This window comes from Etheostoma spectabile, chromosome 18 (assembly GCF_008692095.1).
Source record: "Etheostoma spectabile isolate EspeVRDwgs_2016 chromosome 18, UIUC_Espe_1.0, whole genome shotgun sequence".
NCBI classification, from domain to species: Eukaryota; Metazoa; Chordata; class Actinopteri; order Perciformes; family Percidae; genus Etheostoma; species Etheostoma spectabile.
In genome coordinates this window covers 2,998,638-3,023,964 of record NC_045750.1, presented here as the reverse complement: position 1 = coordinate 3,023,964, position 25,327 = coordinate 2,998,638, and the positions used below count along the sequence as shown (strand labels likewise).

Genomic DNA, 25,327 nt, shown 5'->3' with positions numbered 1-25,327 from the left:
AGAAACTTGTCTTTTCAGATAAAACAGAAGTTGACAAAGTTTGACTTTGGGGGCATAGTTTGAAGTTGGAAAAAGGTTATTATATCGTGATGTTTAAAATCGCAATAATATCAGATTGTGACATAAGTACCGTGATAATATTGTATCGTTGGGCTTCTTGTGATTCCCATATCTACTCGTAACCAGACTGATCTCATGAAATGGCGTTTGCATGACACGCCAATTTGTATGCCATTATTGGCGTGCTAGTAAGACGCATACTCGCTTTTTAGCGTGTTTATCAACGCCGTTTGGCCTCCATTGACTTACATTACCTTGCAATTTCGTGTGAATTTACGCCGTAGCAAATAGAATGAATCTCGGCTAGTGACGTAGAAAGCCGTGCAGATTTGGAACAGGTCACCCAAAGACTGAAGGCAGTGGACGTTCAGAAACCGGATCCTACTCAAAACACCATTGTTGTTTAATCCATGTTTGTATGTGTGTGGAAGCACCAGAGAACAAAATAACCCCCCAGAAAAAGTTTTTTTTTTTCATAAAATGGGCACTTTAAGAAAGTCGGCGTGTATATTCAAAGTCATGATGCCATGATGTAACTGACTTGCCTCGTTTTAGCCATTTAGCCGCCTCCTGGTTCCCAGGGTGACAGTAGCAATGCACCTTAATTTATCTGACACGTCGAATAGAACGCCTACTACTAACTTTTCACCTGAGCTGCTCTCAAACACTTTTGGGGTTGTGGAAAACTAAAATGCAGCAGTTTGTCATGCTGTATTTCTAAACAATCTCTTCTTCTTTTTATAAAAGGCACCGTGGTTGTGTTGTAAATATATTTTTGAAAAAATAGAAATTCAGTTAGCACCATGCTGTTGGTGTGACTAAAACTGTAACTTCATTTTACTTCATTTGTAATGGAGCCTTTTTGTATCGACTTCATGCCCTTACTGTGATGGTGGCAGCTCTATCTAACAGACATTCCCCTGCAGAGGGAAGGATGATAAAAGTGAGGGATCACCAGTCATCTCACTCCCTGACCCAGCAGAAAGCAGCTTTAGAGTGTGTGTGTGCGTCTGCCAGCTGATGCTGCCAGTGTGTTACGCCTTAGTGAGGATTTTACAACATGGGAGATTATGTTGCTGTAAAAACTGCTATTTACTGGTCTTGGCTGGCTGGCAGACTGGTTTATGGGCCGAATGACTGTCGACTGGCCCGATGAGAAGAATGACCAGTTGCTTGATTGTTTTACTTGCTCAATGACTGACACACACGTCAATTGCTTGTTATTTCGTCTTGTTTTAAGCCTAATCTACTATTTGTACTAAACAAGTGGTTGAGTGGCTCAATAACTGCTTTATTGTCCGAGTAACTTGTTGATAGTCTGATGTACAAACTGCCTGAATGTCTGACTACAGATTAAATCCCATACATCAGGGGTGTCAAACTTATTTTAGTTCATGGGCCACATACCCCTAATTGTATCAGACCAGTAAACCACTCCAGAAAGATCAGAAACTTTATCTGCCATAAGCTTTGTTGTTAGCTTCATGTTGGCAAATGCAAGATGCTTCTGCTACAACAGTGTTCTAAGGGCATTGTAGGAAAAAAAATAACATTACAGGCCCTGGAGAACTCAGAATTTCTAAGATTAAAGTCTAAAAGTTACAGAAAAATAACTTTTAACTATCTGAGATTAAAGTGGTAAATTTGGATTTGGGATTAATCATATCTATGCAATTTTCACACTTGCACAGACCTGATTGGTCCCTTTGTTAGGCCGGTTCTGGCCCATGGGCCGTATCTTTGACACCCTTGACATACATGGTTTGTCATTGTGAGTTTTGAAGATCCTTTAGTGCCATTAAAAGCATTTAGGAATATGTATTTTTCTTCAAACATGTCCATAGTGTATGTGTGTACTTTTATCATAAGTATTAAGGGGTGGGGAAAAAATTGATTCATAGATTCATCGCAATTCTCTCTAGAACGAGTAAATGTTCGATTCTGATAAGTTAATAATGGATTATTAAATCTTTTTTTTTTTTTTTATATATTGATTTTTATTTAAAAGCTACCATATCCAGGCCTTATTTTTGCAAAGATCTCACATGCCACCACTTTTCCTGCGGCACCTCAACTATTTGAAAAAATAAATGCAACATGCATCAGAGCTCGTTGTCCATTTTGTCCTGTTGTCTTCCTCCTCAACTCTATTTTTCTTGCTGTAAATAAACAGCAATGCAGAAACCCACAGGAAATGATAAGGCTGCTGCTATAGTTCACCCTTCCTGCGTGCGTGCACACACACACACACACACACACACACACACACACACACACACACACACACACACACACACACACACACAGGCTTTCTGTGTTTCAGAGGAAGTGTCTTTTTGTGTTTGAGTCTGACTCACTCTCTGCTGGTGTGGTCATGTGCTTTTATGAAACCACAGCTGTGACCTCGGTTTCCTCTCAAATGGTTCTTGTTGAGGTGAAACGGCTGCAGAAACCACAGCGCCGCAGGTTGCTCTCCTCACATATGGGTGGCTGGTGGCCCACCGGTCTAAGGTGGTGTCCTCCACATAACCACAACATTCCGGGATAGAGACAATGTCATGTGCCTTCTGTCTATTTATCATGTTGTCTCATGTGGCTGTTCATTGTCAGCTGTCTTATACAGACCAAGTACACTGGGTTGGTTTCCTTTTTTTTTTTTTTTAGTACCGCAACTACCACTAGTGGTATCAGCGGTCATAGTAGCTGTAGTAGTATTGTCTTGTTTTCTTAATGTTGTTCAGAGGCTTTTTAATCCTAAGGAATAACATTTTGGAACAGTTTCTTCCTCATTTGTGCAAAAAAATTAAATGGCCTGCGAATTTAAAAATGTAAAGGTAAATCAGATTTTGCAAGAAGTTGTTTACTGGTCTGTCTAGACAAACACCTGATGTAGGACTAGGCAATATATTAATATAAATCAATGTCCCGATACTAGACTAGACATTGTCTTAGGTTTTAGATATCGTAATATTGTGATATAACACAAGTGTTGTCTTTTCCTGCATTACATAAAATAATTCTGCAAGGGAATTTGCAGTGTTTTATTGTTATCGTTAAACACAGGCCTGAATTACATGAAGAGATGTCAGGGTGGGGGACTGCCAATGGTAAGGTGCCCCAAGCAATTGGGGGTTTGGTGCCTTGCTCAAGAGTGCATTGGCAGTGCTCAGCTACCACCACCATACTTTGGTCTGTATGGGGACTTGAACCAGCAACACACTGGTTTATAAATCCAACTCCCTACTGACTGAGCTACTGCCAAACTGAAAATGTGTGCCTACTGAAAATGATTATTTGATTTTCTCCATATCGTCCAGCCCTGGCCTGATGGCAGCTGTAACAGCTTACAGAAACACAGAGCACTAGAACGTTACACAAATGTTTGATTAAAAAGAGCTACCAAGCAACCAAGCCTGAGGATTTCATCTGCTTTTAAGAAAAGATTTTAAACGGATGCAATGGTTCGTGGTGGGTTGGAAAGAGTGAGCTGGTGACTGGTACCACTTTTACGCTTGGCTAAATAAACGTAGCACTGCAGCTTTAAGTTAAATGGTGTTTAACGTGAAAGTCGTATAAATAGTTGACTGGTGTTGTCAAATTATTTCCATCAGTGGTGGAACATCAGTGAGTTTCAGCTGCAGTTCGAGCTGTAATGAGTCACGGGGCATTGAGAAGGCAGATTTTTCAAGATGTCTTTGAACGTTACCACATGTCAATTTTGCTTTAAGATAATCTCTCTCTCTTCCCCTCTCTCTCTCAATTACAAATACATATTCACAATAACAATATTAGAAAAGCATCAACACACAATTTGTCCAAATATTTAGACAGAACACAATAAGCAGTTATATGGACATAACACAATATTAGGATAGATTTATATTAAAATCATAAATCAATTCACATAAAATGTAAAGACTTGAACATTAGATATACAAATAAACTCTATCTCGTTCTCTCTCTCTCACTTCAATTCATAGAGGCTATATATTTATACATTTAAAAATATATGCAATAAATTCCACAAACCAATCATAGAAAAATCCAACAAAACCTATGCTCCCGCTCATTCTGCCTCTTTTAAAATCAACCCATTTCTCACTATGCAATGTACATTAAGGCTTAATTGTATACGGAGGAATGGGTTGATCAGTGTAAGGTAAGATAACTTTGGATAACATTAGAAAAGGGGGGATGTTGCAATTAAAATGATAAATACAAATAAGAAGTGTGTAAACACTGGAACATTTTTGAGGTGTTTGTAACGTATGTACAGTGTGTCTTTGTACAGGGATCAGCACAGTGCAAATGGCCAGTGCAGGAATACACCGATGATTGACATTCGTCATGGTGGTTTTATTCCAAGGATGGATGTTCTTTTTGTCACAACAGCTCATAAATCTCTCTCTCTCTCTCTCTCTCTCTCTCTCTCTCTCTCTCTCTCTCTCTCTCTCTCTCTCTCTCTCTCTCCTCCTCTCTCTCTCTCTCTCTCTCTCTCCTCTCTCTCTCTCTCTCTCTCTCTCTCTCTCTCTCTCGCAGCATCCGATCCCCTCAGTCCCAACCTTCAAACCGTCCATGTCGGTCCCAGATTGGCTGGTGGCCATCCAGAACTACATGAAGGCTCTGCAGTATCTTTTAATGCAAACAACAGCATGTGTCGCTATAGAGACACAGTGCATCGCGGCATACTCTGTAAGCCATGCCCACTGGAGGGAAAAAAACACTTTCCGCTCTCCATTGACTTTTTATTGCGTAAAGGTGCCTCCTCACCAATTCCATCTGCTAGCTAACCTAACATTGTTTCTTTTGCAGAAATCATTTTGTTACCAAGTCAAATATCCAAATGTCCGTTTTAGGCTAACTATAGTTCTTTTAAGTCAACACAAGTAACGCCATGCATATTGTTAGTTCAGTGTCAGGATCCCACAGTCTCTCCATTCTCTCTGCTGATTCCTCATGTCTGTATCCACTTTTGTCTTTATAAAAGCCTTGTTTTTTGGTTTGACAGCTTATAAAAACTTGAGTTATGGGTTCATTGTTAGTAGTGAAAATCACAACAAAGCAGCATTTAGGTTTTTTTCTGTTGTTTGCTAACAGACAGTATTGACAAGAAGGCACCTTAACGCAATACAAGTCAATGGAGAACCGAGAGTTCTGTCACCCTCCGGTGGGGGGGTGGGACTTAAATGCGCTCTGTCTCGAGGACAACAGATGTCATGATAAGAGCTACACCTGTTAGTTGAAGTCCTTCTGTGTCTCATCACATTTGGCCTTTCCACAGACTTTAAATTATCGAGACACCAGCGTGACACTAACTTCAGGAGCACTTAGTCAAAGTGTTGTTGTCCTTAACAATTCTATCAGATACAACCACACAGGAACCCAATTCTTTGAAATCAAGAAGAGCCGTCCACTGTGTGGGTAAGTGAACTGCAGTTTTGATTAGAACATGCAATGCTATTGTAATTTAATTATGAATCAGATCAACACACCTAGACATGTTCTAATCTCAGCATCTGATGGAGGAGATCTTGTTTTAAACATCAGAAGAGATTTTTTTATGAACACACAATACTAGTTTCTGTAAGTACTGAAGTACCTTATGAGTTAGTTTAAAGAAAGGCAACCTGCTGGAGCATTGAGCAGGGGGACCAACGCCATGAAGTTTGACTTCTCTGTAAGGAGGGCCAAAAGAAAAGGGACCTCATCTATAGACACAATCCCAATGGTTGTTTCCAATACCTTCCGGGTAGAAAACTCCAGCACATACAATTCAAGTGAGCTGAGCAAACCCATTCATCTAAAATGCATCTCTGATGCTTTCATATAACAAGCAGCAGGGACCACAGATAGGTCGCACCTCCGTGTTTAAGTTTACATTTTTAAACCAACAGAAATAAACAAGTTTGCAGATTTCATATATCTCCGCAGTTCAAATCAACTACCCAAACGTGATTTTTGTGTTAGCGCGACATCACTTTGCTTAAATTTATAGAGATGAATAAACATTGCTAAAGCATTTACAGTGTTCTGCTTTATTTAATTTATACTGTTTTATTGATCCCAATCTGTTACTGTTACTACACACAGGCCTGAAATACACACACACACACACACACACACACGCTCAGGACCTATTCATGCACTAATAAAAACTAATGGAGAGATGTCAGAGTGAGTGGGCTGCCAGTGCTGGACCAGCGCCCTGAGCGGTTGCGGAGGTGTACAGTGCCTTGCTCAAGAGCACCTGGCAGTGCCCAGGAGGTGAACTGGCATCTCTCCAGCTGAACCAGCAACCCTCCGGTGCCCTACCCAACTCCCTGAGCTACTGCCAGCCCCGATTCTTATTATAACATAGGTTTATAGATACATTAGTTTGAGGTGTAACAAAGTGCCATCACATGAAAAATATTAAAACACTTTGTTTTGGTCTTCAATTTTTTTATAACTTGCTTACAGAGCATTTTTCTACTTCCCCCTTTCATCATCCCTGTCTTTCTCTTACTCCCTTCTATTTTCAATTATCCTTATTGTTCTCTTCTTTTCTTTCTAAACCCTCTCCTGTGCTCTCTCCTCCTCCTCTCACTCATCCTCTCACTTCCCCTTCCTCTTCTTCATCTCCTCCTGCAGGTTAATGGAGACAGCAAGAGAGATGATCAGAGAGTCTTTGCCAATCAAATGTCTCGAAGCCGTCATCTTGGGAATGTATCCTTTCCTGCACACACACACACACACCACACACACACACACACACACACACCACACACACACACACACACACACACACACACACACACACACACACACACACACACACACCAAGCACTGGGCCGAAAGGTTATTTTGTCATCTGTGGGTGAAATCAATGAGACATGTTGCTCTACTGTTCCCCCCACCACTGCCACCCTTTCCATTTCTTACCGAACCGCGTTGCTTAGCAACAAGCTCTCTTCAAAGTCTAACCCCCCACACACACACACACACACACACACACACAATTCACAAGCTTAGTATCATCCTTCGGAGCTTAAATATTAAAGCAAAGGCTTCAACATTTAGTTTCTAGAAAACCTAGAAAACCTGTTTTCTGTCTCAACAGATTTGATCCTCCAGATTCAACTGGGCCTGATTATGCTCTGGTGCTACTGAAGCTCTGGTTTGACTACAAAAGGCCCATTTTACAAATCAGTGGTGGCGTTTAGTGAGTGTTGGTGCCCTTGATGTTTTTAGGAGTTCACACCTTTGATTTTACATAGCTTTCCTGATAGTTGCTTTGTTTGAACTGCAACTTGTATTTGACAACCTACTAATATATGTCATCACATCATGTGCGTAATTGTTACAAATGCTGAGGTCAAGGTAAAAAGGAATACCTTTTGAGGTTTTTTTTGGGGCAAACTTCAGAAGTCAGAAGGGAGATCTCTACTGCATTATCAAAACTTTTTCAACAAGATACTAAGCTCCGTTTAAATAAAATTAGGCATGGAATTAGGCATGTCAACACATGAGAGATTTCTCTGTTTCTGTGAATGGATGGTCCAGTTTCACATGTGCTAGTTTCACTGTGGCTTTTCTCAAGGGCTGTCTGGGTGGCAGCTGACACTGACTCTAATTGAGACTGGCTCTTGCCTACAGATGAAAGGAGCCAAGAGGGAGGGAAATGGAAAAAGTGGCAACAGAAAACCAAAAAAAAAAAGGCGAAGCATAGAAGGTACATATGAGCCCGAGGGAGTGAGAAAAGGAAGAGAGTGAGACATTCTATTGGTGTTGGTGATTTGCCCTTTAAACAACCTTACACTGACTTATATTCATGACAGTGAGGGTTAGTACAGTGTCACCTTTCATCAACCGTGGTCATAACATGATGGAAAAGGAGTCAGGCCCCAGCGAGAATTGAACTCGCGACCCCTGGTTTACAAGACCAGTGCTCTAACCACTGAGCTATGAGGCCCTACCTGGTATTAGAAATGACTGGACTGCATTTTAAATAGTGATCACAGGGGAGGACACACCCGTTTACCTACTGAGTATTGTTGAGGTAATGTGGCCTAACCAGTTGATTACGTTATTGACTTAATGACTGCATATCCTTCACTGGGCTACAGAGTCAGTTTCAATGGTCCAAAGAACAAAATAACATGTCTGATGTGACCCAGTAGGACTGAGAAACTTAAATCTCCTTAATTTGATTTTAAATTGCAATATAATCTTGTCAGCTCCTTTTCCACATTCACCTAAAAAATTAGGAACATATGCTAAATATGTCTGATTCTCAAATAATCAAAACAGTTTGTAAGTAATTATAAATAATAAAGGGAGAGACAGGAGAAGATCTGGAAAGGGATGGGGAAGGAGGGATGAATAGCGACTGTTGTTGCTTGTGGCAGTTGGAGCTGTCTGTCTTCTTGTCTTGGTGTTGGGCTTTGGTCTGTCCTCTGTTGCTGGTTTTGTTCCTTCCCTGTTAACAGTGATCTGAATTCTCTCCAGGATATTCAGGGTTTACATTGGGTCACACCAGCTCTCTGTGTGGGCTGGTGTGTTCACTGAGTGGGTTTGACTCGGTGTCTCATTGTATTAACCATCATAACTTGTGTTTTGCAGAATAGGGCTGAGTACAAAGAAGTTGAGAACTTATTCCTAAAGAACTTTTCAAAATAAAATAACAACATGCAACAGAGTAAACACATCTGATAAATAAAGAATGCACTAGGCCTTTTAAAAAGCGTATATTTGATTTGGAACTGTAGAGGCCTAATGCAAGCCATAAAACAGCCCCAGACGTGTGTCCACAAACCTTTGGCCATATTTCAAGAGCCTTCACCGAGCGGCAACTAAAGAAATGAATATCCTCCGACGATGAGGAAAGCACATGATTCTCAGTAAAAAAGCACCGCACATTAAGATGATTTTTTTGCCTTTTCCAGTATTTTCATATCTTGAATCTCGTCGCTTTGAAATGTAGCAGTGAAGGGAATGTAGAGATAGTGTTTGTGTGTTTGCATGCATGTCTTTTTTGGCCTTTCACAGTATAACTCATCTTCATTACTAGCTTTATTGCGTTTCTTTACAGTGTTAGTCAGTCTACATACATATTGATTTTTCTTCATTTCCTGTACCGCCCTGTCAAAAAACAACATCGTTCAAGGCACCAAACTACGCACGTATATGAAAGGTATAACATGTAACGTTTCCACATTAAAATGTCTACAACCTACTAGACCTATGGTATAACGTTATTGTATTGTTAACTTAAATTCTCCCAAAGTTTCCAACATGTCCAACGGCTCTGGGCTACCCCCTTGATTAAAGTCTCACATAACGTTAGCCACAGTAGCTGTATGGGTAGGTAAACTCATCTAATGGAAAGTTAGCAAGTTAATGTTGGCTAACTAAAATAACTTGATTAATGAACTTGTCCGTTAACATTATATTTGCCTGAGTCAGGCCACTGAGACTTTCATTGGCACTGTTTAACAATGAAGACAACGACTCCCATGATCCCATGCAACTTCACAACGTCATCAAAGTCTGTCCTTTGTTATTGTTTTGATTGAGAGACCCCGGCCCCAGAAGTGACATACTGTGTGTTTAATTACAAAGTTTTATTTGTAATTATGATTAATTATAATTGGTCATGCCATGATTCACAGCCGGGTGTTCTCCAGTCATGTACATTAGATTGAGTCATTTAGACAGCACATGTCACTTTGAAACTGGCAATGGCAAAGCAGGAAGGGACTTATTGTCTTGCTTGGACACTTTTAATGGTGTCTCCTTCTGTAGGCCAGCATACTAGCGCTGGGACAATATGCTATATGTGGGTGCCGATTTGATTTCTATTGCGAATTTTTTGATTCCAGAAGTATTGCGATGCGATAAAATATATAGTTTTGAGTATTGCGATTTTCTTTTCCTTCTTTTATTAAAACAAAAGTTGAATAATACATTTTTGGAGACAATATATCATGAGGCATTTCTAAACATCTAATTGTTTTCTAAAAAGAATGCACCTCTCATGTCAGCCAGCCAGTCTGACATTTATTTCATTAGTAAAGAAGTACATAATATGGATTTTCTGCATTTTCTCCTTTCTGTCTGTTTTTCTGGAAATTATGTAGTCGCCGTCAGTGGTACCGTATGAGGTGGTACTGTAACAGAAAATATTTAGGACAATCATTGGTAAGAAAATAAATAAAAAAAAATAGTGATTCTGGGTGAAAGAATCAATTTTATTAATCATTGCAAAAAAATCACAATACAGACAGTTTTGGATTTATATATAACTTTCCCTATTTCAGTATGTGTTCTTCTTTAACACTGTGGGCTTCCCTACAGCATGGAGACACACACACACGCACGCACGCACGCACGCGCGCACACACACACACACACACACACACACACACACACACACACAGTCATGCTGATACACATTGGTATGTGTGTGTGTGTGAGATCAGTGGTCTAGTTTTGTTCATGGCGCTTAGTGAATATTTAATGAAAACACAGCAGTGCTGTTGCTTCCCGGCCGCTGAAGGTGACGGGCGGGCGCTCTGGCCAATGGCAAGCCTCCATGGACAGAACGGAGCAGATGGTGGGCTACGTGCCGAGAAAGATACTGCCCAGATCTCAGTGTTTGTGTGTGTGTGGTTGCACAGATTGCTACAGTTGGATCCCTGTCCGTGTTGAACTCTGGGAAGCTGTGCAGTCCACAGCATGACAGCCGACTAAATATAGTTCTCATTCAGTTATCAGTTGTGGACCAGTTTGTGAGGAATGAGCACTGAATCTGAAATCCCAGAAAATGTTGCAAAACACGTTTCTCTGCCCCTGAAGGGTTATTACGTCTCTGTTGGTATCCATATTTTATTGAGCCGAGATAATGGTTTCTGTGTCAGTTCTGCATTATGTTTTGTTCTGTTTCCAGTCAATCTTCTGGCACGCCCAGGGAAAAGAAGTCTCCTTTTCTTTCTCTGAATCCAGGATTTACACCTTGAAGTTTATGTTGAAAATAATTAACAATTCTACTGTATTTGTTAAGCACTTTAAAACAACCAAAGTTGACCAAAGTGCTGTACAGACAAATACAAAAATACAAAAAAATATAACATGAGTAAAAATAATACCTGCCCTACCCCACCCTAACGAGTAGAGGCAGATCGTTCCTCAATTTTGGAGCCGACACCTCAAAGGCACGGTCCCCTCTGAGCTTCAGCTTAGTTTTAGGCACAGTCAGGAGCAGCTGATCATCTGACCTGAGAGAGCGTGTCGGTACATAAGGGCGTATAAACTCAGTGAGGTAGGGTGCGGCAAGACCATTCAAGGCTTTAAAAGCAAATAAAAGAATTTTAAAATGGATCCTAAATTGAATAGGCCGCAGTGGAGTGAGGCTAAAATAGGGAAACGTGCTCATGTTTACGTGTTGGCCAGTTAAAGGACGAGCAGCAGCATTCTGTACCATCTGAAGACGGGTGATGGAGGACCCACTTACCCCCACATAGTGGGGGTAGCATTGCAGTAATCCAGCCTAGTGGTAACAAAGGCATGGATTACCGTCTCAGAGTGCTGTCTTGACAGTATTGGCTTGATTTTGACCAGCTGCCTCAAGTGGAAGGAACTTAATTTGAATTAAAACACATACAGAATGAATTGCTAAGTAATTTTGCAAAACATGACCTATAGGTAGTAAGAGATTGGGGGCAGTTGAATATTTAAAATGGGTTTGAAAGTGGATTAGTCAGATTTGAAGGCGTTATAGAGTGGGAAAGGAGGAAAAGAGAGAAGGGACAGAAGATTAGAAAGAGAGGTGAAAACTATGCAGATGGAAAAGAGAAAGTCAAAGGTCAAAAGGTGCACATAATCGCTCCATATCTCCTACTGAGTCGCAAGATTAACCAAATGCATGCAAACCCCGCGCATGTGTCATTGTTTTTCTTAGGTTTCTGATGGCACCAGATAGCTCTCTAGCTATCTTTCTGTTTTTGTTTCTCTTGGCACATTCAGTCAGACTGGAGGAGTTGCACACACTCTGGCAGTCCCAGAGCCACTGTTTGGCCTGTGGCATTTTCATAGTATTGGCCTTCTGAGAGTCAGACTGAATTTAATTTCACATGACTCAAGCTGCTATGCGGCCTTTGCTGAGACAAATTCAAACAAATCCACTTTCACTTTCACTCTGGGGTTTGTACTCAAATGTATTTCAGGTTTGTAGTCAAATGTGTAGCTCCAGTGGTCTAAATTAGTTTATCCAATACATTGAAATATACAACACTTCAGATGGCACCAAGAACAAAAAGCAACACTCCAGATCCTTCCTTAACTCAGGTGTGTTGACCAGCTACCTGACCAACGGGCTGACGTCTCTCGAGCGTTTCCCCATCAGCTTTAAGACCCAGTTTTCGGGCCACTGCTTCCACCACGTTGTGCTGGGCGTCTACTGTAATGGCCGCTATGGATCACTTGGCATGAGCCGCCGCCAGGACCTGATGGACAAACCACTGACACACCGCACACTGGGAGAACTGGTGGCCGAGTTCGAGAGCTCCTACAAGAGATACCAGCACACTCTGAAGAAGGTAAGAGAATTGATGAAGAAGGGGGGGGGGGGTGCATATTAATGGTGTGACTGACTTAAACCCCCTCCTCCTCCCAGGTGAAGATTGGCCTGTATGTGCCTCACGACCCCCACGTCTTCCAGCCAATCGAGTGGAAGCATTTGGTGCTGAATGCTGCCCGACTGGGAGCTCAGGAGATGAGGAAGGAGCTGGAGAAACACGGACGGGACATGAGGATGAAGGTACATACTGTACACACACATAGACGTACACTCTAGCGTTTGATAATAGTTTTGAACAGCTTTATTGTTCCAAAAATTTAAAATGGGACCATTTTCGTGGAAGAGAAATCCAACTATTACATTTTTATCGGCTGAATTGCAAGCCCTAATATAGATAAGAACACAAAACATTTGATCATGCTTGATGTTCAGAGCGGTTGAGGTTATCTACAGACCACCTTTGTTAATCAAACTACAGTACATCATGATTATATAAATAATATTTTAATAAGATCTATGAATGTACCAGGATCAGAAATGAATGTGCACAAAAAGAAATATTAGTAAATTAAAAGCTAAATTTTCCCGACGATTAACAGTATCCCTTTATGGGCTTAAGTGTAGTTTTGTTAGGAGAGTAAGTAAGTAAGTGTGCAGCCTGAATCAGAAGAAGAAACTTGGCAGAATGTAGCCAGAGGCAAAGGAAAGTACAGACTACACATACCACAAAATAAATGCACCAGAATGGTAACAACTGAACACAGCAGGGGGACAAGGGACTGTTTAGGATTCGAAAAAGAAAGAAAAGAAAACCGTTTTTAGTGGTGCAACTAATGGAGTGTTTGTTTCCCAAAATACAATGCAGATATGTCATTTCATAGCTGAATGCAAAAGACCAATATGTCTCTCCAAATCAGATCAAGAGGGGCCAAATATTACTTTTTTTAAAACAAGAAAACATACCATTGTGATGTTGTACACTGCGACTATTCATGGTCACATGTATTACATATGGTGCAATTTATTCAGGTCCAAACTGCAATAAGCAATTTCAATCAGGAGAGACTTTGTTGCAGATATGCAAAGATTTATTGTACATTTGCATAATAAGAAATATACAGAGTCTTTGGGGATTAGACGCTATTGTTGCTAAAATATTTTAAAGGGGTAGTGAAGCCTGACATATTCTCCCCAGTTGGAGCCTACACACTGGTGATGGTGAAGAGGGAACTCGGAAACCGAATGTAGGACCCAACTGTCGTAAAGAAACTCAGGTTGCCGTGGTTGACGAAGCCCGGAGGCGGAGTGTTGCACTTTTACCTGAAAAGACAGCTGATAGCAAGGAGAGACGACATTTAAAGCAGGATGACATGCTGTGATTGGATCATGAATTCCGTGGTAATGTGAACGCCTCTTAACAGCCGAATAGTGTTTTGGGAGAGATGGTGGTGATTGAATTGATTTAGAAGTTAAAATTTGCGCTGAGTTTAATTTGATTTTAGGGATTCTGCTGAATTTAATTTTCTTCTGTGATTCAAATCCAATTTGATTTATTCAGGGCTGCAGTGGGTTTTTTATTATTTAAGAGTGAAGGGAAACACCTTTAATATGTTTGTCCATGAGACCAGAGATGGATGTAATGTCCTTCGTGCTGAACATGGAATATAAGCTGCCACGAATTATTTAGGGCATGATGGGAAAGGAAGGAATGTGTGAGTATTCATGTGAGTAAGATGGGTAGACACAAAGAAGTGAGTTGTTTGAGGTTAAATGTTTTATGAATACATGAGTTTTTATGTGTATATTTGTATCAGATTACTCCATGTCTTCTCTTTGCAATTCGGGATATTTCCACAGACATGGAAAAGTGTGGTGTGGTGTGTGTGGTGTTGTGTGTGTGGTGTTGTGTGTGTGTGTGTGTGTGTTGTGTGTGGGTGTTGGTGTGTGTGGTGTGTGTGTTGTGTGTGTGTGTGTGTGTGTGTGTGTGTGTGTGTGTGTGTGTGTGTGTGTTGTGTGTGTGTGTGTGTGTGTGTGTGTGTGTGTGAGTTGAGTGAGTTTGAATGTGAGAGTGAGAGAGATGCTGGTGTTGGATAGTGCTATATGGACTGCTTTCCATGTCAGCAAGAAATGTAGGTCAGCAAGTTTGCAGCTGTCTCACATAGACATGAAGACACACACACTCACAGTCAGACTCTGGTCAGCTGTGTAGTTGTTTTTAAAACTTTTGTATAATCTCTACTGTTACTCCAGAGAATGTGAGGTAATTATGGACTTTAATGTGTGTTTTTGCTACCCATATCTATCTTATAGGGGACCCAGTTGAGTTTTACATTTGACTGGGAGTTGATTTAGTTTGTTCTTTTCTCTTTTTAAAGGGCTGTCTTAGGTCAACGTTAGGTTTATGTTATGGCTTGTCATTGACAGGCTTCACAAGAACACACACACACACACACACACACACACACACACACACACACACACACACACACACACACACACACACACACACACACACACACACCACACACACACACACACACACACATATCTATCAGAACCATATGAGGAATCTGAGCAGCTGTGGACTATGAGCCATTTCCTGGCTTTTCCTGTGTCCGGGAAAACTTGCCATCCATGTTCATTCTGCTCCCACTGAGATCTTAATGATAGCTTTAAATTGCTGTTTAGTGTGCACACACACAAACACACACACACACTCACACACACACTCACACTCACACACACACACACACACACACACACACACAATGGGCTCCCATTCATCACAGTTGCACTTTCTGTCCTGCAGTTGAGTAGCATTGGTGGATGTTGTTGGAGCCATGCTAGCATGATTTCTGTACATTAATATGCCTGAAGGTGTTCAGAAGCTCTTCATGAGGGTTAAAATAGAAAACCAGCATGTGTGCTGCACAACCATTTTCACTGGGTGAATGGATTCAATGGATTTTGTGTCAGCAGTGACTCTGAAGTCATCCGTGTCGAGCTGAAATAATTAGTCAATCATTTAAAGTGACGGGGTGGCCTCTAGCTCAGCCAGTAGGAGCGTTCGCCCCATGTAGGCTGAATCCTCTGCAGTGGCCTGGGTTCGAATCCGACCTGTGTCCCTTTGCTATGTGTCATCCCACTTTTCTTTCTATCCACTGTCACTAATGAAGGAAAAGCCCCAAAAAATAATCTTTAAAAAAATGAGTTAGTGTGAGGATTCGCTGCTTTTGTTCTGTTTTATATTATTGCATTTTGAAAACCTTTTGAATTTGTACTGTTGTACATGACACAAAACAAGCAATTTGAAGATGACACAGTGGGCTCAACAGAACTGTTATTGACATTTCATTACAAGTTGAGATTCTGTTGACTATATGATTATTTGATTAATGAGGAAAACATATATAAATCGATGATTTATGGCACTAAGTGGCAGAAAAAGATAAAAACAAGCCGACAGATACACAGCAACCATCAATCAAACCATCGGCTTATAGATTTAATATGTATATTCAGCAGACACATATCTTCAATAGCATTCATTTAAAGTCACTTGCTTAATAACTCTCCAGTATTCCCTCTAGTTTTTAGCTCTGGTTTTGTCTTCACCAACTCCTGAGAAAATATCTGTCTCTTAAGGAGCTAGATGTCCAACTTTTTCCACTTCCCAGCTCGTCTCTCATTTTGCCCGCTGTTTGGTGCTGGGCAGGTGGCGTAAAGTCTACAGCATCAGAGCTTTTTTTTTTTACTGAAAACAACTGCTGAAAACGACGTTAATGAGCAAATTTGCTTTAAACTAAAACAGTGATCTTAAAGAGGCTAAAAAAGCTGCCGTGAATGATAACGAATAGTGGTTTTGCACGATATGAATGTTAATAAATAAGTGTCAGTTATCACATAAATAGTGATATTTAGTGTTGTTCCTTTATGTGATTTTCTTAGATCCTTAAATCGTCTAGTGCCCAGTCCCCAATCAAGGAGCGGAGCCGGGGAAAATCCTTGTCACCACGGCGACGACAGAGCAGCCCCCAGCGACGCTTCACGCGCAGAGACAAATCGTGAGTGTTTTACATCGCTTGTCTATTCGTTCAAAACTTAGAGCAGACGATGTCTGTGTGCATGGTCTTGTATGATTTTGTACAGACCACTTTCACTGTTTCAGCAGCTTATTGGATTTTTAGACGGAGAGAGAATCCAAACAGTGGTGGTTTCCAAACCTACCAGTCAGTTCACCACTGGTTTAGTGGGGGATGCAGATATTTTATCAACCTTTCTGTGTTCCTTCCTTCCCCTCTCCATCCCCTCTCTCCTTCCTCCCTCTCCTTCCTTTCCATCTCCCTTTCTCCATGGCTCTGCTCTTTGGGTCAAGGAGAGTTGAGGCTTTAGGGGGGGGGTGTGTGTGTGTGTGTGTGTGTGTGTGTGTGTGTGTGTGTGTGTGTGTGTGTGTGTGTGTGTGTGTGTGTGTGTGTGTGTGTGTCTTTGTTGCTGACAGCTGAACATTATCACCAGGCAGACGAGTCCTTGTTCTGTTCAGCTGACACTCAGCAGCAGAGTGCCTCCCTTCTTCTTTGGCCACTTGCTGCGGATGAAGTACCAATCCATATATAGGACCAGGGAGAACATGAAACAAAACTCTATAGAGAACTCTATAGGGAATTTTAAAGCCGCCTTGCTCAGTTGCCACCATGCACTTATTGAAGAACATGACTAAGGATCTTGTTTTTAATCATTAGGAGATCATTTTTAACTTGACACGAAAGCGGCTACTGTAGTCATGAAGGATATCTGGATTTTCTGTATAGATTTTTAGTGTGTGAATCTCTTTAATCCGACCACATTCCTAGTGAATTTTCCCAAATTGTTTTCTTAGTTTGAAGCCGTCTCAAACAAGTGAAAGAGTAAATGAAGTAATGTCTAATGTAATTACTGTTCTCTGGGATAAAGACTGTTTAAAGGGTGTAAAAACTGATATTCTTTCAGGGTTAGCAGCTCTTAATAACAGGGTGACTCACCACTCCGATTCAATGGCAGGGAAACCTTGACACACACACACACACACACACACACACACACACACACACACACACACACATACATGATGTAACACAATCTGACTTGGACAGCAGCTGCAGCCCAGCCATGCTGCAGAGTCACCACAAACACACACACACTCTGCACCAAAATTAGTGACATTCCCGGTGTTGCCATTTGGCGTGGCACTGCGCTGACCTTTTTTTTTTTGTATAAGAAGCTTGGATTAACCGTCATTATTCAGATGTTTGTGTGTGTTTATAAAAAAAAAGGTAATGCAAAAAGGAGGCTTTCCATTGTATCTTTTCAGTCAAATAAAGTCAAATAATGTCCTGTATCAAATGTAGTACTGAACCTGTTATTAGGTCATTTTTTTAAAGGAAAAATTGAGTTGATTGAGGAGGGTTTATAACCCTCATGCTTATAAGTGTCTTAAACTTAATAAGGTGTCTTTAAGCCAAACTTGATGCTCAGCCCGTCATTGGCTAGAGACACGAAGTTTAAGTGAGGTGAAACCAGTTAAAACCAGTTATTATGCAAAAGGTTCGCTCATAAAATCTCATCACAAAGAGCTACATATATGTGAGTTAGAGAACGGGCAAGTGACTGTGGAAAGTTTCTTTTATTATCGTAAATCTGCTTCTTTCCCCTTCAGGGTTGGATCAAGTACATTGTTATTTCGATCTCCATAAAAGTTAATTGTCTCATCAGTGCGGAGAAACAGTTTAAATGATCAGGAACATCAGAACATCACATTACCACTTTAAACCACTCGAATGTGGTACTTAGAAAGTTTTTACCGCTATCAAGAGAACACTTACATACTTAACATGTTGCCACTTCACACAGACTGCTCCAGCCGAGACAGCCTAATGATCAGCTGCTGCGATTTAAACAGCTGAGAGCACGTTTCAACAGCACCGGGTTATTTTAGCAGCATGATCAAGACGTTTTAGGAGGCTTTTAACAGCACTGCCTGCCATACACCAACAAATACAACACAACACTAAAATAACTGAAAAAAACAATACAAAAGTACAAAACATGTCTTGTTGTATATTTATTAAAAAACAGCAACATTCAAATACATTTTAAAAGTACAATTCTGTGAAATTCCCTAGAATAAAAGATAGAAGGAAAGAAAGCAAAGACATAGGAGCTTGCTCAATGACAAAAACAGGGGGAAGAGAGGGCAAAGCGGAGATATAGAGAAGGCAAGAAGAAGAAAGGGAAAAGACGAGGGGAAAGAAGAGAATATATCAAAGAAGACAGGAAGAGAGAGGAAAGGTTGGAAAGGGCAAGGTTGCGAGTGACAGAAAAATAAGAGAACAAGGCCGAGCAGAGGTTAGGAAGAAAAGAGTAAAAAAAGGCTGTCAGTTCAACAGATGGGCTTCAACAAATTACACTTTTCCTTGATGTGTCAGAGGGAGAGCGCTTGAAAGCAACCTTTTAAGCAGAAATTGCTGAAGTAAATAGAAGAGGATTAAAAAAGAGTGAGGGAGAATGGATGAGAGGAGATGACATGAGAGGCTAGTACAAGAAGAAAAGAGGAAAGGGCGTTTAGCATTTAATACTGATGACCTGACTTTTAGAACCTTTTACTGAAAAATGAGAGAGAGCTGAATCTCTTTTTCATCTTACATCGTCATGGCTTTCCGATCTTTTACAATTTAAAGATGCAGATTATTTTGTCATGTTCCAATCCACAAAACAAGAAATACAAAAAGTAAGTCTTTTTGTTCATTTTTTGGTTAGTTAGAGCTGAAACGATTAGTCATGAAGAAATACAATGATTTTTTAAAACATACAATGCTGTGTCTTTTTGTAACTTTTTTGACATACTACATACTGTGACATTTATATTTTATTATGAGATAGTGCGCCTTTTTATGACTGTTTTTGACATACCATATTATGACTTTTTTATGACTTTTCGACATACTATACTATGAATTATTTCATAGAAATTTGAGATTTTTGACACTATTCAGGGACGAGTGAGAGGAATATGTGTAATGGCTGGTTAGTTAGGAAACAGTTTACACTAGTTTAGGTCTTCTGTGTAACATTTAGGAAGACATGGACTTCTACAGTGGCACCCCTGACTGTTTACCTGCTGCTCTCTCTCTGTCTTTTAGGCCAGCCTCGGTGGAGAGGAAACCTCCGGAGCTCAGCACTCTCAACGACGGCTACCAGATCCGCATCTGATCCTCTACTTCACCTCCCAATCATCCCAAATCCGTCCAACCTTCTCCGCCACCCTGATCCTAAAAGCTCTCTACTTGCCACCAACGCAGGAGAGGAGTCCCTGCAGCTAGAGCGATTTTAAACAGACAAATTGAACACAAAAATACGTTTCCAAAACCTTTCTGCACTGGAACAGGAAGAACTTCTTTAAAGCAGAGGAATCAGACAAAAAGAGGCTGGTTGGTCTGGTTTTTATACCGGTTTACCCAAGCAATGAATCCTTGACAACCGCCTTATCATCACACACCTGAGAGTGGCTGCTCTTCGTCTTTCCCACTGACACATTTCAGTCGTGTAGCTGAAGCACTTACTCTGACCTGAGATAAGATCAGAAGAAGTGATATCAATGTATTTTCTAGGTTTACATTTCAATCAGCCGTTGTGTCCTTTGTGACAACAGATGTAACCGAGTATTTCTATGACCCCATCAGTGACAACGTGTCGCAGAAAAGAGCTACAACATGAAGTGAGAGAGAAGAAAGGCTTAATACAAATGAGTGAACATATTCCTATGTGATCAAGAGACAGGTAGCTATGATGGAAGAGTGACAACAAAAACATGTTGGCTTCTCTTTGCACTGAACACAACAAAAAAAACCAATTCATGTATTGGTGCTTTTTGGCATGTTGTCCTGTAAAATGATTGGTTAGCCTAATCCTAATTTCACTTCTATAGCACAATTTTACTTCTGCAGTTAATGTATTTTCTTAAGGGATGGGAGTGAGGATGATTTTCATTTTGTTGTCAGTTTTCCAACATGGCAGAGGCTGCAGGGACACAGATCAGAAGGAAGCAGATTCAAAGGTGTCTGTGTTGTTATCCCACTTTATTCTCACATGCCTGCTCAACTGCTGCAACACTTAAGAAAAAGATCACTAGAATAATGTTCACAAGTAATGCTTCAGTTACACTTTTGACTTTCCCAAAAAAACTTGAACCACCCGCAGCTTAAATGAGATGACTAAGTAGGCTTCCACATGCAGATTCTATCGATAAGAGTGGACGAGTGTAGAATAAGGAGAGGGCGTTCGATAACTTATGCAGAAATGAGAGGAGAGTTAAAACGAAGCAAAGAGTTGAAAAGGAGTAAGGAGAGAGATGATTCACTGCAGAAGACCAGTGAAGGATCATTAGAGCACTGCGGCAAACCTCCTGCCTTCCCTCCCTTCTCATTTTCCTCTTCCTCTGCCCTCTGTTGACACATTACTGAATACATAACCACAGCCCTGTTTCCATCCAAGCCTTGTGAAAGCTAGAAAGAAAGCAAAATCAAACACAAATGAGAAGTTTAAATGAAATTAAAGATGTTTTTAAAGTGGGGTTGTATGAAGTACTTACAGTCAGTGTATTAAATTAAATTAATTTGGAGAAGGAGACCGGAGTCCCGACATGGAAGCTAAGACACATACTGGTGTGGACGGGGGCAGCAGGTAAACGTACTTTAGACACCTAAAAAAATCAGTTTAGCTATATGCTATTTTTTCAAAACTTGACCTTGCTGTCAGACTGCCCCTTCCGACTGAAGCCTTCGTATCATCTATGCTTTTTTTTTAAAGCCAGACATTTTTGACAAAAACAGAAATTTGACCTCGCAGAACACAGAAGTCGCTGGTCTACTGCTGCCACCATCGGTTAGGTTGTGTGTGTTGTTGTGTGACTCTGGCATTTTAAAGTGCCCGGCCCATCCACACGCTGCAGAGCAGAGGGGGGTCTGGCTAGTCCACACAGTATTTTGGGATGGGAGAAAAAACTCTGCTCTGATCTTTGGTGGCGCTTCGCTCCACAGAGTGCCACTGTACATAAAGTTTTGCGATAGAAAACCCAGACTGGAGAGATAGTCTAGCTAGCCGTCTGGATTTACCCTGCAGAGATCTGAGGACCAGGTAACCATAGTCCTCAGATTGGACAGATAGTCTAGCTAGCCGTCTGGATTTACCCTGCAGAGATCTGAGGACCAGGTAACCATAGTCCTCAGAAATCCATTTGAAAAAGCAAAGAAAGCAAAGGGAAACGGACATTGGCAAAAATACATGCATCCGGTGGAGTTTCCTGAGGCACCGTAGCAATGTGGAAGTGGAACATCAAGGATATTGACTAGTTATACACTGACGATGGAGAAGTACTTCATACAACCTCACTTCAATGTTATGTACTAAAATTCAATTACTAGTAATTCCCCAAAAAACTTAGCAGACGGCCAGTGGAGCTTCGAATGTGTTGACCAAGCTCCGCTGTAGCCGACCCATGTGTTCACACAGTAAACTAACATGATTTCGGTCTGCTGGCTGCTGCCTTTACAGCTGTTCCACTAACAGCTGGAATATCAAATCACTTCGCTGGTCCGAGCTCAGCTGCAGCCAGTTTGTCCACTTAGGCAAACAAGCAGTGAAGGCAGATGTTGTTGGCTCAGTGAACACTCTGTAACAAAGGCCTCATTCAAGACAGATTTATCAGGCTGAGGGATTTATCACTCTCTGCACGCTGTCAGCGGATATTAAATAAAAGCGGTCAGGACCGCGAGGTCAGAATCCTTAGAGAGCTCCAGGACGATGCTTTGGTCACCAAATGACTCCTATTATTGAGATTTATCATGTTTTATTTCAACGATGAAATAATCCCCTTTGCCCTTTGTTTTAATACTCTAAAAACAAAAATTGATTTATAGTGAAAAGATGCGAATGTAATTCTGCAACATGAGGGTGCATATCCGCTCTGTTTTGTATTTGACGACCTAAAACCTAAGAAAAAGTCAGTGTTTTTTTCGAGGGAGACAAAAAGGGGCAATAAAGTCTCAGCAGCTCGGGAATTGTCTTTCCGCGCTGAGAAGCCTCTGAACCAAGTGACCTATGAGAGTACATTTAGTACTGTATACATTGTTTCACGCTCGTATGCGTGATGTATCGTAAGGATTGTCCAAACCAATCTAATCAAGTTTGAATTTGATTGTTTTTTGGATTCTCCTGTTGAGGCCTTCGATGAATCACAGCTGAGAAGCTTGAAATCAAAGAATCTTGAAATCTCACGTCTCACATGTCCAGTATGATCTATATGTACTGCACAGTTTTAACCCTTCAGACTGGTAGCTATACAGGTTAGTTTTAATTAAGAAAAGATGTATTGATAAGTAGAACTCAGCCGCTGGACCATGATCAGCTCTGTTCACATAATTAATGGGTAAGATTGCTCAGTGGCCTCGTAAGGGTGGGAGAAGAAAATAGGGGGATTTTGTTCAGATTAAATACATGATTTGAATCTAAATGATTGGCTACTTCAAACTTTAAGATCCTTGGGAAAATGACGACTGACTTCTGTAATTTTCATCTGAAGGATTAACTCAAAGAAAAAAATGGTGTGTCCCAAAATCAAGTTAAAAGATTATCTTTTATCAAGGTGCACCAGGCAACTTAAAGTGACATTGAGGGAGCCCTCGTAAACTTCTGAAGGATTTGATCACCCAGAAACATTACAAGTGGTGTAGCAGTGCTAGTTGCCATACATAAGAAATACTGCTCTATTTAAATGGCACTCTGAAGTTTCTGGCCACTTGTAGCGCCATAGAGCGTTGTATTTTGTTTTGTTGGTCTCTCATGCACGCGAACTAGGACGTGGATCCGGGGCTTCTCCACTGATCGACAGTTCGTGGCGGTATTGTGCCAAGAAATGCTCACAACGGCCGGAAAGACGCAAACATGGATGCAAGTTTTAAATTCTCCAAGAAATCGTCGCCACAATAATTTAACCAGAAAGGAAATTAATTCATCACAAAATGCTGAAAGTTCTCATAATTCAGCAACTTTATTATTAATCCCACAAAGGGCAATGAGTTAAGAGCAGCTACAGACAACACACACATAACGGCACACAAGCCTACACATAGGTCGACACCATAGAAAGTTGATCAATAATAATCCAAAAATAGATTTTATCCATTTAAAAGTCAAATTGCAGTTGTTATCTGCATCCACTTTGTGATTTAATTGCAATGGGTGTATTAATATTAATATAATTTTTTTACAATTGCCTGGTGCAACTTTAACTTTATATACAATGGAGCAAAGATAATCTTAAATACCTGCAAAGTGTGAGGGAAAACTTGAGCAGCATCATGTTACTTTTGGTGTTTTGGTCACATTAATCATCAGCTGAATATTGTCATCTGATTGTTTAATGATATTTCTTTGAATGTTTCAGTGTTTTCTTGCTTTCAGAGCAAGTGTGTGTTTTGTTGCCAATTGAATTTTAGTTTCTAGCTTTTTGTTTAAAAAAGAAGAAAAAAAGCTATGCACTCACCGTGTTAGAGAGCCGGTTAGGACAAAAAAAAACGGAAATCCCAGTCTTCCACATTTCGAACGATGGAGGAGGAAGGTGTTTGTGGCTCGATCTACGCAAAAACAACTCACTTTTAAAACATGTGCAAAGAAAAAACAATTATTCTACTTATCAAAAACACAGCTTTCCCTCTGGGTAGATCCAGCCGGATACTATTTGGTGTTTCTGATGTTTGACCAGCAGGGGACCATGGCAACGCCTAGAGACAAGATCTGACACAAAGCAACCCGCTCCACATGTTAACATTTATATCGAAGCTTAAGTGTTGATACTTTCTAAAGGCGTGATGTGTGTTCGCATACAGAAGAAGCACAAAGCTGCGTTTGCTTTTTTTATATTACGGTGGTACCATTAATGGGGGCTCGTCCGGGGTAATCTGTCGGAACAGTATTCAAAATCTTTTTCACAAAGACAAACAGAATAAGGAATTGATGCAACATATCTTGGGACTACGTTTTTCAGGATGTTTGTGTATTTTTTTGGAACTTACACAAATGGAGATTCTACAGTTACAGCGGACCTAAAGTTGACACATTTCTCTCGATGCACAGATTGTCATTAAAACGTTGAATTTAAAGACAAACACCCAAACTGCAGTTCTGTGGCTCTGACCCAACAACAGTGACAAACTACCCGACTGCTCCGCGGGGACACGGACAGTAAGAAAAAGGAAAAACCTGAAAGTGTGATACTCAATGTAGCGGCTGAAATCTGTTTCCATGTCAGTTTTCTGTGCTTGACGATTTATCTCACTGAATGTTTTCTTTCTTGTTTTGTTAGTTAAGGTTCTGCTTGTGGTTTGACTTGTCAAATCTGTTAAATGGAAACATTTGGGTTTGATTCATTGATTGTACTCTATCATTTTGAATGAGAAGCTTTTGTTTTAAAAAAGAAGAAAAAGAACACCTTTAAGTTGTAGCAGGTGTTGTTTTTCACGGCCTTTGATTTGTTCCCAAAGTGCTGATACCACGTTTCTCAACTCCATCCTGGTCCTGCACTTACTTTCCTGTGAAATATATTTTAGTGTGTTTGGAAATCAGCGATTAATAAGGAATCTTTGGTAACACTTAACTTGAAGGTATCTACATAAGAGAGAC

The 25,327-nt window shown here is 40.6% G+C and overlaps 1 protein-coding gene and 1 non-coding gene across 2 annotated transcripts in view; one reads left to right on the top strand and one right to left on the bottom strand.

The window, feature by feature from the left end:
• vash2 (vasohibin 2) overlaps positions 1-22,543 on the top strand; it is a 30,561-nt gene extending 8,018 nt beyond the window's left edge. The window contains exons 3-9 of the mRNA XM_032542762.1: positions 4,600-4,688; positions 5,425-5,481; positions 6,691-6,765; positions 12,398-12,635; positions 12,713-12,856; positions 16,565-16,680; positions 19,792-22,543. Coding sequence (XP_032398653.1) covers positions 4,600-4,688; positions 5,425-5,481; positions 6,691-6,765; positions 12,398-12,635; positions 12,713-12,856; positions 16,565-16,680; positions 19,792-19,861 — 789 coding nt within the window. The 3' untranslated portion in view covers positions 19,862-22,543. The remainder of the gene's footprint in view (positions 1-4,599; positions 4,689-5,424; positions 5,482-6,690; positions 6,766-12,397; positions 12,636-12,712; positions 12,857-16,564; positions 16,681-19,791) is intronic.
• On the bottom strand, positions 7,939-8,011 carry trnat-ugu (transfer RNA threonine (anticodon UGU)). The gene has a single exon. It is a non-coding gene; the product is annotated as a tRNA-Thr (tRNA).
• Positions 22,544-25,327: the final 2,784 nt, after the last annotated feature.